Source organism: Centropristis striata, chromosome 21 (genome assembly GCF_030273125.1).
Source record: "Centropristis striata isolate RG_2023a ecotype Rhode Island chromosome 21, C.striata_1.0, whole genome shotgun sequence".
NCBI classification, from domain to species: Eukaryota; Metazoa; Chordata; class Actinopteri; order Perciformes; family Serranidae; genus Centropristis; species Centropristis striata.
Window position 1 is genome coordinate 27,560,925 of NC_081537.1, and position 20,539 is coordinate 27,581,463.

Sequence of the window (20,539 nt, forward strand, 5' to 3'; positions counted from 1 at the left end):
AGAATATAGAGGCTGCTGTGTAGTCGGCAGTCGCCGTGGCGATGTGTTTCACTGCTTTTTTCCACCTGACTGTGTCCGACGAGAGGCGACAGAATCGTTGGACAAGAGCTTGTAGGCGTCGGGTCCCGTTGGGGCGGTGTGTGGGGGCCTTAAGGGGGTTTGACTGGAGGGGCGTTGATCATTTATTATTTTTGAACATGTAAGTCAAATGTAGATATTTTGCGATGATCACATTTCTAATCATTGTTTTGTGAAAACAAACTGAAGACCAACTTTCTAGCTCTCTATTTGTGTGTCAAAACTAGAAGCCTTGTTTGGACATATAGGTTATATATATATATATATATATATATATATATATATATATATACATATATATATATATATATACACATACCTATATATATATATATATATATATAGGTCTTACCTTCTCTATCTCAGCATCGTGGAAGGGAAAGCGGCTGACTACCAGTATATACTCCTCCTCTGTCTCCACTGGGATGGGACTGTAGTTGTCCAACTCAAAGATCTCCCTGTGTAAAATAACACAATTTAGTGTTTGAATGTACTTAATTGTTTCCATCATATTTCATACAAATATCACAGTATGATGTAGTTGTCTTTGTACTTCTCTAAAACAACATGCACAATATGACAAAAAGGTCACAATCATCAGGGAGACTTGCACATGCGTTAAGAGAACAATCTGATCTTTGAACACAGTTAAATTATTCTCTGAAATAATAAGTTACCTGACCTGGACCAAAAGTTACACAACAAGTGAGACTTAGGATAGAAACAACACATTTAAATGTATTTTGAAGTTGAATCCGTAATGGAGAGCTCTTGTAGTGATGATAATATTTAGCTTTTTCACTAAGTCGCTAAGGTTTTAGAAACAATCTTACAAGAGTAACAAAAACTAATTAATTGGCAGTTTCAATTTTTGCTTGTTTCTCACTGCAGTACTTAAATCCTACACATCTATGGAAACAGCTCAATCATGACTCAAAATATCAAAACGTTGCCAACACGTAGAATTTCTTTCCTTTATCATTTCACAAAAATGTAATTAAAACATAATCTACACATACAACATTTTTCCAAGTGCCCACAATTATTACCATTAATGGGAAAATAAAAATTGTGGCTTCACATTACAACATCTACTTCAAACCTCTCCTCTCAGATCTGTGTAAACAGGCTGAATTTCAGCCAGGTTATATTTTGTCACGTATATGATGGTCTCAGTGGAGTCAATCACAGTTTCCCAGTAGAATTTAATGTTTTTAAAGGATCTAGTTAGTGCAAACACTAACAACAACATTTTAAAAGAGGCATGTATAATAAAATGACTTTGGAGAAATATCTGGATATTAAACTTTGATTTGGTTACTTTTACTGACAGAAAGTTTGTCACGCATGATCGGCTCAAGGACCATTGGGAAGAGGCAGAAACATGTGACAAGTCTTGACTTGTTACATTTATTAATTCCAAAAAAATCCATGAAATTCCATGAAAATGACAGAAAGAAAGACAGAAATGCAATTACAGACCAACAGTCACACACACATCACCCACCTGAAAACCAGTGCCCACTTCTTCAGCAGAGTTTCGTTGTACTGGTCTCGTACCTCAAACAGCAGGTCAAACAGCCGGTTCACTGGGAAACCATAACCCTGTACACACATTCACAGACATCACACATGCAGAAAATCCAGTTTGTTAATGTCAGTTATTCTGCATCCTTTAGAGTCAAAATATGTTGGAAAGAAGCAGAGCTCTGAACCAACCTGTAGTGTGTCAGCAAATATGACTATGAGGTTCTTCAGCTCCAGGACCAGGTCTGGGTCATCACAGTAGGACTGGGAACAACAAGCATCATAATCAGCAACAAAATGCAAAAGTTGCATGTGGAGTAAAGCATTTTTGACAACAGTAGCAACAATAATATGGCAATTATTTATGAAGATTTGTTAATGATATAAGAACAAGAACAAACCATCTCTCTCCATTGACTTTCTATTGAATGAAGGAGTCTCCTTGACAATTTTGAAAAATGGTACATTTACTCAAGCACTGTACTTAAGTATGTTTTGAGGTACTTGTACTTTACTTGAGCATTTCTTTTTTATGTAACTTTATACTTCGACTTCGCTACATTTTTTTTAAAAGATTTTTTTGGGGGGCATTTTGTAGCTTTATTGACAGGAGAGATGTTGAGAATGAAAGGGGGAGACATGCGGGAAAGGGCTCCGAGCCGGATTCGAACCCGGGCCGCTTACGAGGACTGGGCCTCTGTGGTATGCACATCGGGAACGCCCTACTGCGCTACATTTTGAGGCAAATATTGTACCCTTTACTCTACTACATTTAGCTTTAGCTACTAGTTGCTTTTCTGGTCAAGATTTAACACAAAAAAGATGTGATCAATACAACATGATTATGCATTAAATTATAATTAAACCACAAAACAGCATATGAAGTCGTTAAAATGAACCCTACCTGGATGACAGTAAAATGCTGCTTAGAAAATGCATCATAACAAATAATCTAAAAGTATATTTGAAATATATAGAACAAACTGAGTGGGTCCATTCTGCATAACAACTACTTTTACTTTTGTACTTTTAGTACATTTTGATGCTGATACTGTACTTTTACATCAGTAAGTTTTGAATGCAGGACTTTTACCCTATAGTGGAGTAATTTTACAGTGTGGTATCAGTACTTTCACTTAAGTAAGGGTTCTGAATACTTTTTCCACCACTTTCCAGAACTACGTTTTTATAAACTGCAGAGTTGAAAAAAATGTTTTCACGAGGACATAAGTGGATACAGACGTATACAGACATGAGACAGCAGCAGTTACAATGGGGAAAACTCCTGAAAGTATATTTAACATTAACTTTTAGTCAACTATGGGCAGAAACGCTAACAAAATGTCTTAGATTTAAGCATATCATGATTTTTTTAGCACTCTATGTTTCGCAGAAAGGACAAGTTGGCTGTTAGGAAGCTAATGTTAGCTATATGTTAGCAAGCTAACGTTAGCTTCTGGGTTCTTTAACTTAGCAGTACATTTCACCACACAGCAGCTTTTGACCATTTTTCTGTTTTTTGCTAGGGGACGAAATTATCAAGGAGGCTCCTTCTTCTACCGCTTCAAAGGAGAAAGATGGTTTTCTTTTTTCCCCTGGTGGCAGTTTTCTGGAGTTTCAATTTTCTACTAAGAAGCAGCGTCACATTTTAAGGATGTTTACAATACAGCTGTGCAATCCTACATCTGAATTAAAAGGATGTTTCTTAAAATTACCCCATACTGTAAAGTAAACACTCTTTTAGTATTCCTAATTATGTAGGAAACAGTAAATTAGTGAACAAAGTTGTCATTTTGGTTAGAGCTGAATTTCTCCAAATTTCCGTGATTTCACTTACAAATATTCCACAGTTATCTCTGTAAACTGCGTACATAAAGTGCTATGATAGAAAGCTTCAATGGCACAGCAACAGTAAGTGAGGGGGGCGGGGCTTAGCCAAGGGTCAATCAACACCAACAAAGACTCTCCATTTTTCTGGAGTGCAGAGTGATTTATGACCCTGAAAAGCAGCACAGTTGAGTCCCTAAACACCGACACAAGGATCCTGCCAAACACAGGAGTGTGTAAATCAACAGAGTAAATGAACACAGCCTGAGATTTGACGTAAAGCAGCGGTCGCCTGCCTCTTTGTTTACTCAGACACACACATCCACACACCAACAATCAGCTGGAGACTGAACTACATAGCAGCAAATCAAAGCAGTGGCAGGAATGTATCTCACCAGTTTGACAGTTTTATTAGTCTGCATGTTCAATGTTTTGATCCAGGCTATATGTGAGTAGGTTTTTATGTTTCAGTCAGTATGAGGGCGTCCTATAAAGCTGTATTCATGAAGTGATAGCAATTGTGTGTGAGGGATTTGTCGGTTTTTTTTAAATGTGAGAAGAAACAGTATGAAGACCTTTTAGTTCAACAATAAAGACTGCCTGATGACCAGGGGTCAGTAAAAAGTTACATGTGGGCAGTTAATACAATTAGCCATTACCCTGATCGGGCCAATGCTTGAAAAAAGTGAGTTAATACAATGGAGGATGGAAGCTCACAAAATAAAAAAATAAATGACTTGATAAATACATCAATACGCTATTAAATATATATATATATATATATATATATATATATATATAGGTAGCCCTGTCTGTAGTGAGTCTGCCTGCTGTGCACTCTGATGTCGATCAACCAATAGGTGCAAAGTTGACCCCATGACACTTCATCACAGCCCTCTCATTTGTATAATGAAGAAGAAATGCACAAAGAAAAAATACGAAAATAATATGGAATTAAGTTGTTTGGGTGAAATAAAAATGTATTTAAAAATGTATTCATTGATAAATAAATGTATTAATTCATTATCCTTAACTGCTTATCTGAACTTAGGTTGTGGAGTAATATTATTTAAAAAATAGAAAAATAGAAAATAAATAGAAAAATAATTTGAATTTAAAAAATGACTCAGTCGATCAAACAATCAATCTATCAATCAATAAATAAAAAGGAAAATCAAACAGAAAAGTAAATAGAGGAATTAATACAAAATGTTAATACATTTTAAAAAAAAAAGAAGCTAATTTAAAAGTAATAGGAATATTAGAAATATAAGTTTCTCATTTAATTAACTATTTAATTCCTTCTTAATATTATTTGCATTTCTGGTCAGGGCCAAAATAAATTTTGTGCAAGCCAGTAAATTCTTAACCCATCTACCTGATAAAAACAGAAGCAAATTTAAAAAACCCGTCCCATTTAATCATGTAATTAATGTCTACATTTATGTAGTTTTTTAGTGAGGGCCAAATATAAATAAATTCTCTATGGGGACTGTAGTTTTTGGAAACATTCTTTCACTGAATGAGAAGTGGACCGGCTCATGGACAGATTTGTAAAAAAAGACTTTCTCCCAGTGGGCTGACCATGCAGGGGTTGTAAGGGCAGGACCCTGGCAGTGTGGAGCTGCCTGTGTCAGGGCCCAGCAGAGGGGCTGGAGGCCAGGGGGGAGACCAGGGCCTTTGTTAGTCTTCTCACCCCACGCTGTGCGGCCCATTCTCTGGCCTGTTAGCATAATCCTCTGGGTCATTTACAACTGACTGGAGCCCAGCGGTCAGGAATATGCCTCCTTAATCTGCTGTTATTGTTGCAATCTGTCTCTCATTAAGGCCCCAATGACCTCCTCTTTGGCAGCATGCGTATGTGTGTTTTGACCTTTTCTCTTGAGAGTGACATCATTAGTGTGTTTGTGGGTGCGCTGACCTCCACACTGTTGTGTATGTGTGTGTATCAGCTAGTGAATGAAGGTTCTTCCAGGATAAATAGATCCACAGCAGGCTCTATTATCTCTATTAACTCTAAACAGTCTCCTTCTCATTCACAGCCCACTCCCTGCTGCTTGTGTATGTGTTCGTGCACGTGTGTGTGTGCGTGTGTGAGGGCCTACAGAGTGTGTGCGGAGCACAGCGATGATCTTGGACAGGGCCATGTTCCACAATTCATCAGTGAAAGCTCTGGTCACCAGCCCCCGCGTGGCATGGAGGATATGGTCCTCCACGACAAAGAACCTGACACACAGAAAACACACACATCTCAGTACTTTTATTTATGTTCACACTGGGAGGAACAGAACTGAGAGACACAAATTTGATCAAACACACTAATTAAACAGAATGTAATGTTAAAGATAAGATTCTGCTCACTGACAGTAAATTAAAATTGTGTGGAACATCTTACCCAACAATCTGATTAAAGTATCTTCTGTAGCCTTCCACTGTCTCGTGCTGGTCACACAAAAAAGCCATGTTTACACACAGTACATGAATGCATCAAATATTAGATACTGTATTTCCTCAAATAGTAGCCGGGGCTTCTATTAATAAAAAATCAGTTTGGGATCCGGCTAATAATAGGGGCAGGCTATTATTTGAAGGAGGCTTTTATTAAAAAAAGAAAATCAGAGCAGCTCTGACCGGCACTTTTTAGAGTGTTTTACACAGCGCATTGTAGTCAGTTACCCGGATGTCGGCCATATTGGAAGTACTCGGATGTAAACAAACAATGAACAGCACGCTGAATGTTCATTTTAAGCAGGATTTAAAATGTCTAAACTACTAAAAAGCCCAGAAGAACGTGCGTAAACGGCTCGACTTTACAGAGAATGACTAGGACAGCGGGAGAAACAACCATTATTACCTACAGTACTAACTCATGTGGCCAAACTTCAAAATACAGGTGTTGTGTCGAAATCTTTTACCCGTCAAACGATGTTTCCTGAACGGTGTTCTCCGTAGCATCACCTCCACGGTTGGAGTTAGGATTTAAGTTTAAGGTTAGGCCTTGTAGAGAGAACTGTTTGGGGTTAAGGTAAACTTGGTCTCATGTTAACAACTTAAAGGAGGACTGGTTGGGGTCAGGGGTCAGGTTGGTGCAGGTTAAGGTAAGGGGGACACATATCGACGGGGGAACAGACTTTGACATAACACCGGTAAGACACCCGGCTTATAAAAGAGGCCGGCTTTTATTTGCTAGAAATTGTTTTTACACCCGGTTACTAAATGAGGCCGGTAATTAATAGGGGCCCGGCTTTAAATTGAGGAAATACGGTATGTCATCATCACATGGTATTGCATTTGTGAGCAAGTATTGTTTTGCAAACGGTCATTGTTGGTGTGTTCAGTGAACCTTCAACATCCCAAACCTAACGACTGGTTTCCAAACAGCAAAATACTAAATACGTTTTTTTATCTCCGTCTTTCTCTGATAGCATACTAGTGCTAGGTGTAAAAAATCAAACATCTCAACATTTTTGACCAAATACCTCAATATCAATATTGTGAAGATATTGTAGGGTTTACTATTGGTGCTTTCACCAAATATTTACACAATGAGAGTTTTCATCAATAATCAACAGCAATGTGGATGTGTTAAGTGTATGGACTACAAATTAAATTAGTTTTTTTGAATCCCATAAACATGCATTACCCGTGTGTTTCATGACACTATATTAGCCAGTTGCTCACCATGTTAGCCTGTGGCTGCAGCACTAGTCGGGCCTGTTTTTTCCTCTGTTTCCTGTAGTAGTTCTCAAATGTTTCTCGGTCGCCCTTCAGACACAGAAATAAAACAGACTTAAAAACCTCTCTAAGTTACAGAAAATACCAGAAAAGATCAGAATTAGTCTTGTTATTCAAAGTCAGATAGTCTTTATACTCTTAATACAAACAATAATAAGGCATTGTAAAAATGGCTGCACTGGCATATCCTTTACAGAACTATGGATCTCTGAGCAAAGTGGGTACAATTGTAAATCACAGTGGACAAAGATAAAAACTCCTAAGCCATGTACATTTGAAAATGTAGTAATGCAGCTTTTCTAAAACTTTTATCATAGAGGCTCAATGTTAAAACGTCACTCTTGTGTTTTTTGGTGAAAAAGGAAAATAAGATATAGAATAGTATATGAGACCCTCGATGACATGGTGTCATTTGGCAACAATTACGTTATCAGAATATTTCCAGAAGTTTTCCTGTTAAGTTGTAATTGATGACATACATGATTGAGAAATCCTGTTTGCCCTTTCTCTGTCAACATATGGACTTATGATGTCATGATCAGAGGGCTTACATAAAAATGTACTTATTGTTCCATATTTAGGCAAAATTCCTTTAAGAAAAACAATGTGAATACTAGCTTACTGCACCGTATTATTTCATTTTCATTTAAATTATAAAATCCAAACACACTTAATTCAAGGAAATATATTTAATTACATTTTAGATTTTATTAAATCCCCCAATATTATTGTATTTTTTTTTACATATTCATTATTTAAGCAATTTTAGGAAATAAACACACATTACTACTACGTTTTTAAGGTATCAATCTGAAATGAGCAGAGAAATGCAGTATTCAGTATGAATAGGCCTTGGGTCAATATGATGTAACTGTTCAGTTATGATGGAAATAAATTGGAAATGAATGTCAGTAAACTCTGTGGTGAAGTCATCAGTACAGAGTGAGCTGGTACATTGGCATAGAGATCCTATAGAAATTGTCCTTGAGTAGGTCTTTTATTCATCATGTTAAATTCTGCTGCTACACCACATCGCTCCTATGACTCCTTTGTGGATGAGTGTGTGAGAGAAACAGAGAGACACCTACCAGCACAGTGTAAATGTGTAAACACCTGTAGACAGGTGAGAAGTCCACCAGGTCCTGAGCTGTGAGAACCTGTGAGACACAGATGAGGAAACAAATATTTCTTAAAACATTTTCTTAATATTAATTCTAAATACACCGCAACAATGAAAAGTAGAACAATACGAAAATGAACTACCTACATTATGGCAAATAAATGTAGTGCTTGACAACATTCTCTCGATTCATATACCTATATTCAGTATATAGACTTAATACCGAGAAAGCCATGACATTCATATAACAGAACTAGAATTAGAAATAGAAACTACAATTGTATGCCTGCACCAAACTGTCAAGTTACAGTCTACATCCAAGTCTGTACAAACTCATTAGCAGCCATGACTGCAGCAACATCCATATGAAGCAATGTCTACTAAGAAGCTTCAAATTGGATTGTTCACTCCGATCTTCAACCCAGCAGCTTCTGCAAAGAAGATCTATGCAATCACACCTCACAAGTGTCACCATTTCAGTATCTGACTTAATGTGATTTTGGATAACGTGATTTACAAAATTCCCTCAAGCATTACTGATATCGCACTCAGGAGAATGGGATGGACGTGAGGGCATAGTGACCTTTGACTTCCAAAACATAATCAGTTCATCCTTGAGTCCAGGTTGACATTTGTGCCGAATTTGAAGAAGTTCCCTCCAGCTGTTCCTGAGATATCGTGTTCATGAGAATTGGGCAGGTCCCAGCAACCTTGGCCTTTGATAATCAAATTGTAATCAGTTCATCCTTGAGTCCAAATGGAGGTTTAAGCCAAATTTTAGGATATTCCCTTCAGATATTACTGAGATATCACATTCACACGAATGAGATAGACATGAGATCACGGTCACCTTGACCTTTGTCCTCCTAAATCGAACCAGTTCATCCTTGAGTCCAAGCAGACTTTTTTCGTGAAATTTGAGGAAATTCCCTCCAGGTATCACTGAGATATAGGGATCACAAGAATGGGATGGATTTCAGGTCACAGTGATGTCACCTTGAGCTCTGACCGCCAAAATCCAATCAGTTCATCCTTGAGTCCAAGTGGAATTTTGTGTCAAATAAAAGAAAAAGTTCCATCCAGGTGTTCAACAGTTCAACGTTCAACAGAATGGCACAGCCAACAGAAAACCCCAAAACAGAATGCCTCATGCCTCAGCTAAAAAACTCTACCTGCATTTTTTAATTTAGTAGGGCCTGGACTTGATTAAAAAAATTAATCTAATTAATTAGAGGCTTTGTAATTAATTAATCGAAATTAATCGCATTTTAATCGCATATAAATATTTGACCTGTGAACAGTGAGAAGTAATTTTTTTCACATGGATTTTTAGTATACCATTGAATACCGACTGAATACATAAGCTTAAGCAACAAAAATATTGTTTAGTTTTGTTCAAGTCCAACAGACCAGTTTCAATTTTTGCCATTAAGTGTAGCAATAGCATATTTAGAAATATTGTACATTTCAGAAATTCAGGTAGCCTATAGGTAGGCAGACCTTCTGTAAACTAGAATACTTTGGTTTTTTAAGTAAAACACAATCCACGCTAGCTACCACACTAGCCGCTAGCTGCTATATGTTTTGTATTGAGGTGATACTTGAGGCTCGATGTGCTGCGGTGATATGTGAATTCCTTGTTGCATAGCAACACAACCATGCTCTTATCAATGCTTCCATCCGTTCGTTTTTTGTAACAAAATGTCCCATCATCCACGAGGCCAACCAAAGCGTCTCATCAGCTTCTTCCTTCATGTTCACTGTGGTTTGTTGTTGTCTGAACTCATGAACGCTAGTTGGTGCTCCAGTATAACTGGTCCGCCTGAAACTCATCCAGTGAGAAATGTTCCGCGGTGCAAAAATAAGTGCGATTAAAATGCGTCAATTTTTTAACGCGTTCATTATTGTGTAATTAATTAATCTTAATTAACGCGTTGAAGTCCCGGCCCTAAAATTTAGCTGTCATCATATATGAAAAAGCAAACTAAATACTCTGTAGTCAGAGGCAACCCATGGAACACAGCTCATGAAAAGATGAAAACACTTACCATTGCATGAGCAGGTATGTCCCACCCTAAGACACTAAATGTTTCCGTACCTCTTCATCTGCTTCCTCCTCATCTCCTGTGTCGTCGTCCATCATCAGGCCATTGTGAGTGTGTGTCTGTCCGTTGAGGGAGTACACAGGCTTGGTGTAGTGGCCCACGGTGGCCTGCTTGGCCACTGCACTGTTAAAGGTCCTGTGCTGTTGTGCCTGGAGGGACAAACAACAAAGACAGATCAATGAGCTGATAAATCTATTGTTGGAATTGTAAAAAAAAAGGAAACTCTCATACCTGTCTCATGGCAGTCTCTCCAACCTTGTCAGAGTGTTTTCTGATGCTCTCCAGGAAGTCCTTGAGGTCTGACATGGAGATCTCCTTAATCTCCTCTCTTAGTCTGGGCAGGTTTTCTGCCATGATCTGACAGAACCTGTACTGACTAACCCTGCAGGAGACACAACAGAACCAGTCCAATGGTGTCCACTTTAAAAAGTCCTACCTAATCTAGGGTTGGGAGATGATGATGCAATGCAATGCAATGATGTCATCATGATAGACGATGATATCATGTTGGGGTTGGGTGAGTATCACACTGCTGCTTTCTGACTAGTTTTCCATGTGACGCATCAATCAAAAATAAATGATTTTGTACAGTTACAGTTTAAAATAGATGCCATATTATTTTTCAAGAGAACTCTATGAATAATATATTAAAATGTAATTTAAGTGATTTTTTGGTTGAGGTGATGACACAGTAAGCATCATCATCTAAGTGGGTTATGATGTATGTTAAGAGATTTATAACACTGTACCACTGGTTTTCATCATATGTCACCAAAGGAATATTTTAATAACTGTGAATCTAAGCAGTCGACAAACATTTCAGAGCCATGCAGGGGGTTAATATCATGTTTACTCAAAGTATTTTTAGTTGAGTGAACCTAGTACAAACCTACCTGGGAATGAAGACTTTCTCCAGCTGCTCCATGGTTTTCAACGCAGCATAATATCTGCAGAGACAAAGAGTGTAGCTTCAGTTGGGATGCAATGCACAGCTACGGTGTTTTAACCTCACAACTTGGCATTCTTAACTTATTTCGCTCAACTTTTCTTTTCAACTTCTGTGTGTGAGTGTGCACACGTAACTACAGTCGCATGCCTTCTTATGTGGATTGGCTGGAGGTTTATGTTTGCTAATTAGGTTTGACACATCCTTTCAGTTTACAAGGAAGTGGGATTCATTATTGTAAGGACAGATGTACAAACAATTCTACAAGTTTAAGATCACCTTCATGAATCAGAGCTAGACTTTTCTTATGAACTTTCTTAACAACAAATTTAAAAAGAAAACTTCAGATAGTGGTGGATGAGTCCCAATGTTCAGGAATGACTTAAGATGCTCTCAGCACCTGCACTTAAGACTTATCTATTATGATTGTGACCAGTGTATTAAAATATGTTGGGACAGTGCCGTTTCCTTGAGACCCCCCTCTGATGCACCAACTGCTCTCCTTTCACAGCCTAACTAGCCAAATGCAGAGCTCTATGTATGTAATGCTTGCCATGGAGAGATATATGATATTACATTGTCAACGCCATTCGGCTACCTGTGTTATAAAGATATTGTGGTCTTTTATGGTGTGCACACATCACAAGGGTTCAGCCTTGGGTCAGTGTGCTGAGCTCCCATCATTAGGCTGATAGGCGGGCTGTGAAGGGATCTAATTGGTCGGTCAGTGAGTGTAAAATGTGTTGTATACACATGAACAGAAGACAGCCTCATAAACTGTACAGTGAAAAGGTTCGTCAGAGTGCAGAGCACCAGGACGCAGGGCGCTGAACAGGATGTGACCTGGGCATTGGCACATACGGGACAGAAAATAATGTGCATTTGTGGCAAACAAACTCATTCCAATTGATTGTAAGTGTACAGTAAAGGCTATGTCATTAGTGCTTCAACTTGCTCCGACCACAAATCCCACAAGGTGGCCGGCATGGTCTAATTGCCTTGGATTGGCTGTGGGCCGTGACAGAGCTGCAGTGAGGGGGCCTTGTTGTGAACAAGGGCACACTGAGGGTCAATTGTCCTGCCAGTGAATGGCCTCTTCCTTTGGTACACAGTAATGAACAAGAAAGGGTCATTATTTTCCTGTCCAAAGTGAACTCCCCTCCCCTCTTTATACAGATACGACCAAACATGAAGTTCATGGGGTAAAAATGAAGCTCAATCAAACCCACACAGCAGTGGAAACCAGCATCATGGATACTGGATGATATTGCAGATTGGTTTGGTAGGATGTTTGATTACCCAGCTTTTTTTCTGTTTGTCTACTAGGGTTGTCAAAAGTATCCATACTCAAAAAAGCATCGATACTAAAACGTTGTATCCGGATACGATACTCATTTTCAAAAGTATCGATCCAACAACTTATTAAGCAGCTAAACCATACAACCTCAAAATATTGTTCTAATTGTTATAGTTATTGTTTATTGTATTTATTTATTTTTTGCACTACCTCAGACCTGAAGCTTGTTATCATAGTTGCAGTTTCTTTTTGTTGTTTATTATTGTTTTTTATTATAAATATTTAACCTGTGGTTCTGTTAATTTCTACATGTTGCATTTTTCTTGTTAATAAAAATATTTCTGTTAGATTTTGGGGTCTTTGTTTTTATCCTTGTGGTATCGGAAATGGTATAGAGTATCGAATATTTTCCTGAGTATCGGTATCGAGTTGAAAATTTTAGTATCGTGATAACCCTACTGTCTACACTTCTCTAGAAGAGACAACAGAAAAATAAGTTTTGACCATTGAGTAATATTTACATTTACTTAGACGTAACTTCATACCAGGTTGCAGAGCAGCCTTTTAATGCCTATTGTGGTTAGCAGTCTGGTCATCCTTACTGATGACAGATTTGATCAGGACTTGAGGATCGGGCTTTAACTGAATACCTTTTTGACTACTTACTTGTGAATTGACTTGTGGGATATACAGTTGTGTGTTAAATGACAAGAAATGATGCATATATTTTTGTTTTTTTACTGCCCTCATTGTTAATTTCCATTGTTTGCTCTACCTTGTATATGTAGGCTATTCATATTTTATGACATTAATATGTGCTTTTCGATGCTTTTGGTTTCATATATACGGGAAGGATCAGTTTGTTGTGTTTATTCAATCATTCATTTATCATTTTGATGGGTATGGCTGGCAGTGATAAGACCTGTACCCTGTTGTACACCTGTAACAACACCCAACAGTGATGTAACAGTGCACTGACACACCCTGATGCAAGGTGAGAACAACAACATTTTTAAGCTGCTGTAAAGTTATGATTAAGTAGACACTAGATTCAGGAGGAGGGGAAAAAATTCTGCAATAGGCTCTGTGGGTTGAATGGTATAAGAGACGTAGCAACAGTACATCACAGTGGCACAGGGTAAGGAAAAGGAAAGCCATAATATCAGACTCTATGAAGTTATTCTTTATAAATCAGGGAACATTCAGACTTTAACATTTCTTGGAAGCCGTTAATATCTCAGTTGTACATCAGTGACATTGTGATGAAATGTTTTGTGTGATGGATACCTTTTGGACTCCAGCTGCTCCTTTAGTTTGCTGTACATTTCTAGCACTGCAAAGGAGACAGGACACAGGGTTAGAAGCAGAGTTTGCTGACTGAAGCATTATTGAGGAGCAATTTCCATGTACATAAGTATATAAAATAAAACATACTGGAATAGAGTAGTAAGACTTCAGTCCAACCCAAGAAAACAATTTCTACGACGCAGTGCTAACTAGCATCAACAAGACTACTAAGAACCAGGAGGGCCATCTGTCTGTCAATAAATCTCAAAGTAGTTGTTATCTCTGGATCTTCTTTTCGAAAAAGCATAAGAATAAGGTTGAGTTTAACAAAGGTTAAAACATGATTGACATCAGAGCAATAAGGGTGATTGGCTCTGTGACATGTGGTGTCCCCCAGGGTTCGACTCTTGAGCCACTACTATTCAATGCTTTGTGTAAGTCAAATGACACATGACAATAATGTTGCTTATCGCAGCTATGGGAACAGAACTTGTATTCACTCATATTCAATATTTGGCGCACCAAGTATTTATAATCACTTGTAACTGCTATCTGCCCTGTCTTAAGGTCTGATTCAAAAAAGATATTCACTAACGATATTACAGCAGAAACACAAAATTAAAGTTTTGAAGGGGGGAGCAATTTATCCCTTTTTTGCCTCTGATTGCAACTATCCATGTGGCATGGAGCTTGAGGCCAATGCGCCAGCTGTGAGAGGTGAAGCCCCAAATATACTCCCATGCAGGTGCAGGGATGATAAGTCCATCTTAAGATATAAGAGACACGTGTGCGCATTTGCACATGAAGCACAGGAGCACACATACACAGTCGGTTCATACTGTAAGTGTGTATGCGTGTTTTTTTTTCATGCACCAGAAAAACCTTCAAGTAATTGAGGTCTTTGCACTAAGTCTGGAAGAGTTCTCATTCAACAGGCCCAGGATCTGAAGGTGTTGAACTGGTCATATCCTGAGCACAAGTACACATGTATGGACTCCAGTGACACTAACAGCTCATTGACACTAGAATTAAAGTGACCATGATATTGCAGGCAGCAGTGGTACCTGGTATACAGAGCTGGAGCTTCTCCACAGTGGTGGCCATATTCCTCTGCTGGATTCGACAGCGAATCACCTCCTCTGTCTGAGCTGTCACCTGAGGGAAAGAAGTAACAATGGAAGGAAACAATGAGAAAGAGGCCACCACTGCTAACTACTGGGTTAAAGAACGGTCACGTCTAGTGCACAACTGTCCTGGCAGTTAACGAGCAGGCATATGTCCTGACAGCACAATAAAAAGCAGGTTTTGTCTTCTGCACATTCATGCATACACACAAACTAGGACTTACCTCCCTCCCAGCTTCTTGTAGCCTTCGATTAGTGTCTGTCACTTGACCCTTTCAAAACAAACACAGACATTAGTTTAACTGTACAGCCTTTCCTTCCTCTTCCCATGGTTCCTCCTTTCTTTTCTTTAATAGTCAACAAATACCATGTATCTGATACCAAACTGATACCTACCTAAAGACTTTCACGTCACGATTATCCTGGTCAAAAGAATTGCAATTAACCATATTATAGGGATTTGACGATATGAATTGTTTTGGCACAGCAGTTGTAAAGCATGGTAGCCTGCTGTTTTGCGGTGCCTCTGCTTTGTAGCTGATAAAATAAACCAGGAAATCACTATAGGACTGTACGTTAGCAAGCTAGACAGCTTTTTCAAGTCATTCTCGATATTCATGATTATCCTGACCATTAAAATAACAAAAAACAAATTCTTGAGTGTTTTTTATCATGATCCAGGATAAAATTGACAACCGTCCCATCTCTACATCCACCGTCCTGCCACTGTCGCTGCTGAAAATCATTCCCCGCAAAAGTACAATTTCCTCTTGCTTAATTAATACTTGATAAAAACTACAGTGATCAGCAGTTATAGGAAATTACTGAGCAATATATTACATATACAATATACTTGTGAACTGTTTTTACAGGTTTAGTAGATCAGATCATCTTGTGACTGCGTGTTACAGAGAGAGACAGACCAACATAATGTTGGATTTCCATTTCTTATTAAATTTGTTGGCAAAAGGGAAATGTAATAAAACCAGCCTTATCTTTTAAAACTACACTGAGAACTGTTGCATGTTGGAAAGACAAACAAGGCCCACATTTGAAATTGAGTTTAATATTGAAAAATGTCACGTCTTGTTCATCTTTAAAATAATTAGGTTAATTCCTTTTTTTCTGTGATCATTGGGATGTTAAGGTTCCTCTGGTTTAAAAGACTCAAAAACCAAAATCTTAGTTTAATTCCTTGACATTCTCATAGGCAGCACTTGGATTTCTTCCAGGAATTTCTTCCAAAATGGTTTTTCAAAATTGTAGTAGTTGAATACTTTTTTCGACTGCATGGATAAGTTGATCTAAGTTGAGTCATACATGCTGTCACATGTCTATCTGTCCTTCCTCTCCCTGTCTGCTCCCCCTCTTCATGCCCTCTCTTTTCCCTCTCTACCTCCCTGGCTGCAGCTGCTCAGCCTTGTAATCAGCTCATTGTCCATGAAGAGGCAAGGACAAAGGCAGGCAAATTCAGATTAACCAGGCAGCGAGGACCTGAACCCATCGTCGGTGCACTGGGCCTTTCATGGGGTTTAATGGCTTGTGACAGGCTCTTTCTCACAGATTCAGTGACAAACTTCTCGATTCTGGATGGGGATTTTTGAACTCTCGGCTCTTGTCACACAGCTGAGAGCCATGACCCAATTGACCAGTCGGCTTTTTGATGACAATCCTTTCAACAGTGAAGCCTCCAAATGAAGGGGGACAGACTACATAATTGCCGCTTCTTTTTTTTTTCCTTGAGCTCGGGTGCAGCGCCACAGCAAAAGTTCTTGAAAGCAAAGAGATAAGTGACATTTCTAGAAACCTAACCAAGACTGTACTGTTCTGATCTAAAACAACCTTATGTTCTGCTTTTCAGTGATTAGGTAGTGAAACCTAAGACCTTTCCATAATGGGACAGTGTCTGTGTCATTACCTTGTCCCAATCTAAAGGACAGCCCGATGTAGAGGTGCTAACTCAACTTGACAACTTGACTTTTTTTTAAATTCTTGTTTCAGTTCTCATCCATGAAGCTTCTTTTGTTGAATGTGGATAAGAGTTGAAACATCTTCAAGAATTTACAGCAGTATTCCAGCTGAATTTGGTTTGGTGCTCCTGGTTATCTTTTGAATGAATCCTCACTAACCCCTGCCTAGCCCTGTTTGGGTTGGAAGTGCAAACAGGGCTTATAAAGTCTAGAGATGAGCTTGTGTTTTAAATTCTAATTCCTGTGTAGGTACCAGATTTGCTCGGCCTGCTAGATCTGCATGGGGGCCTGCGTTGACAGATTGACACAACACACTATGATTGTCTGTACATCAGAAAGTGCTTTAACGCTGGCTATACATCGGGAAGAGTCAGTGTTTGCCTAGTCCCGCCTCACCGTGCCTTGATTGGCTGGTACTACTGTGATGTCATGGTAGAATGGGGTCGATTTCTGATTTCGCAGGTCTAATAAGGTGTAAAATGTCTTTTTTTGGGGTTACGAGACAAGGCATGGCAGAGTTCACCTCAGAGAAAACTGCTGAACAAAACTGCTACTATGGAAACACTTTGGATGAAAGAGGTGAGCCTCACTCTCTGCTTTTTCTTCTTCTGATGAGTGGTGGCTAGCAAACCATTTCAGAGGTGTACTTCTAACACACACTGGACAAGAGGCACCACACTCTAATCAAGTGCAACACCTAGTAGCAAAATTTGGATTATCTTATCGCCCCAGTCTGTTGTTTGGCTTAATATCAAACATTGGCTAGTAATCTTTGCCTTGACACATCATTGCTAGCTAGCTAAGCTAACAGAAAAGGGGCGAAATGAGTAGTAAATGAAAATGTAATCATCCACTCACTTATCACAGCTTAGGAAAGCACATTGCTGTGACCAGATGAGATACAACTTTGTTTGGCTCATATTCAGTAACCAGTGTCGCATGAAAGCATGTTGGAATTAGCATTCTAGCTAGCTCAGTAACCTGCCACTTTTGCTTCAGAAACATCCTTGCTAGCAAGCTCAATAGCTAACTAGCCTGTCAGCTGCCAAAGTAGTAATACACCCATGCTTCTTCTTCTTTTTATTCTTTAAGTATATGTGTTCACCATCTGTAAACACAATACCCTGAGCAGATTAGGCAAGCCTAGCTTTGGTACCTACACCTGCGTACTCAAAAGCCATGGAGAAGCTATACTGGGGATTTCCACCAGGGACGTAGCGGCCAAGAAACGGCAGTGCCACGGTTTTGCTCCGTCCTCCCCACCGGGCGCGTAACGGGCAGGTAGCAAGCCAGCCATATACACGCAAGATCACGAGAACATGCGATAATCCTGATGGTACGGGAGACCGTGAGATCCCGTGATAAACTGTGTGAATAAAGTAAACAACAACAACAAACAGCTTACTTTGCTTCTCCGACGTGGAAGATCTGTTGATCTGACCATCTATCCTTATAAAAAGAATGTGTTGTGTCATAAATGTTCCACTTCAACAATCAGACTCTCGTCGTCCATGTCGCCGACCCCCTGAGACCCTTTGATTGATTGATCGCTGATCTGGATCCCCCGGTCAAGACGTAATGTTGATGTGAAGTTGTTTAAGGCTACATGACCTGCGCATTGTGTTTTATTTTGAAAGGGGGCGGAAGTGTATTATGTTGATACTGTGTCGGATTTCCTGTCTGGTGCAATCTGCTATGTTGAGCCTGAAGCGGCTCGCAGTAGAAATAGGAGTGCTACGGATTGATTGTGCTGCAGAGTGGAGAGCCACGGCTGGGACACTGCTGAGACGTTACGAGGCACACCCGGTGGGCGTGGTCTCATTGATTAGAGTGGCAGCGATCAGCAAAGGTGACCGCGGCGCAGCTGTTATGCAGCCATTACACAGCCGGTATGTGACTGGTGGAAATCAGGCTTTAAAAGTCGTCAGCTTGCGACACTTCACCACCAGATATCTCCACTGCACACCTTCTGTGACTGAAAGAATACATTTAAACACGGCGACTGCACAGCAGTAGTCTCCTATTCAGTCATGAAACAAAGCTCATTTGAAGTTAATTCCTGTTGAATGTAGCCCACAATCACTTCTCATCACAAAGCTAATCAGGGTAAAAAAACGTTTCTTTGGGCAAAATGGCCTTATTAAGCCTAATCTTGGATGACACATACAAAACATGTATTTGGCATCGCCGGGGTATTATTAAGTAATGTAGTGACACTTGACTTGACTTGACACATGAAGGCAAAATTGCTGAGGAGACCTGGCAAAGTAGGCTAATATGAAAAAAAAAATGCTGCACTGAACATATTGTGTGTTTTGGAGCACTGCCAAATTGTCATAACTAATTAATAACATAATAGAGACACGGCAAGCAGCTGCTGCTGTCACCACAATAAACAAGACTCTAAATTTAAATGAGAAAACCCTTTAATCAATTATCAAGTCTACATGAATGAGTAGATTAATATTCTTTTTCTCTCTGAATCTGTGAAAATATTCTGATCTAATGACTGATGCAGGCTATAATTCTTGCTGGTCACCATCGTCTGGCCTGTCGTCCCCCTAACAGTGATCTCTCTTACCATCAGCTTCTCAGCATCAGCACGGACTTTGAGGAGCTCTGTGATGGCGTCCACGAAGCCCTGGTGGTGGAAATTGCACATCTTCTCAATCTCACGGTCATGGTTCCTTATCCTGGCATCCAGCTTTTCCATGAAGCGCTTGTGGGCGTTGGGCTGGTCATCGTAAATAGACCTGAGAGAGAAACAGGAGAGTGGAAGAATGGGACAAGAAAATTGTCAGAACTGTTACATAATGCAACTGCAACCTGATGGATACTTACAACAGCATTGTGTGTTGGTCAGTGTGTGTGTGTACCTGTATAGTATTTACAATTTGGCAGAATGTTTTCTAATGCTATGTGCATCAAACATTTTACTACAACTACAACAAAAATACTTAAGAAATTACAAATTAAAATCTTAATGACAAAAAAGTGAGACGACTCTTCACAACCAGTTGTTTAAAAAGCTCTACTGAGCCAATATATACACAACATAGGGCTGGGTGATACAAAAGATATATCGATATACTACCGTATATAAAGTATATCGATATATCTTTTATATTGATATACTTTTTGTGATATGGAATGTGATATGGAATTAGACCATCATTCCAAAATCGATATAGTTAAAAAAAATCTTCATATATAAATGCTGCCCTTACGAGGGTTTGTCATATTTAGTTCTTTTGTAATGTTCGTTATTCTTTTCTCATATAAATATATTTTTTTCAGAAAACAATTGGCCTATTTTATTTCATAGGCTATTTTTATTTAAGATTTTTTTTATTTAAATGTGCACTTTATGGAGCTTTGATTTTTTTTTAAAAGGTACTCCTGTTGTTATACAGTATTTATGTTCACTTAAATAAACTGTTTCAATAAAACTACTTGTAACATGTCATATTTGACTTTGACTGAACATTTGCTCTCACTTAGCGATAAAAATATTGGGATATAT

At 38.9% G+C, this 20,539-nt stretch overlaps 1 protein-coding gene across 3 annotated transcripts in view; it reads right to left on the reverse strand.

The window, feature by feature from the left end:
* Window positions 1-20,539, reverse strand: part of exoc6 (exocyst complex component 6) — a 70,123-nt gene that overhangs the window by 28,195 nt on the left and 21,389 nt on the right. For all 3 annotated transcript variants that reach the window (XM_059324123.1, XM_059324124.1, XM_059324125.1), the window contains exons 2-15: window positions 19,598-19,769; window positions 15,271-15,318; window positions 14,987-15,077; window positions 13,923-13,968; window positions 11,286-11,339; window positions 10,624-10,774; window positions 10,386-10,541; window positions 8,256-8,324; window positions 7,114-7,197; window positions 5,828-5,874; window positions 5,538-5,658; window positions 1,798-1,869; window positions 1,586-1,683; window positions 431-536 (exon numbers count right to left, since the gene is read on the reverse strand). In XM_059324123.1, the coding sequence (XP_059180106.1) occupies window positions 431-536; window positions 1,586-1,683; window positions 1,798-1,869; window positions 5,538-5,658; window positions 5,828-5,874; window positions 7,114-7,197; window positions 8,256-8,324; window positions 10,386-10,541; window positions 10,624-10,774; window positions 11,286-11,339; window positions 13,923-13,968; window positions 14,987-15,077; window positions 15,271-15,318; window positions 19,598-19,769 (1,315 nt within the window). The remainder of the gene's footprint in view (window positions 1-430; window positions 537-1,585; window positions 1,684-1,797; window positions 1,870-5,537; window positions 5,659-5,827; window positions 5,875-7,113; window positions 7,198-8,255; window positions 8,325-10,385; window positions 10,542-10,623; window positions 10,775-11,285; window positions 11,340-13,922; window positions 13,969-14,986; window positions 15,078-15,270; window positions 15,319-19,597; window positions 19,770-20,539) is intronic.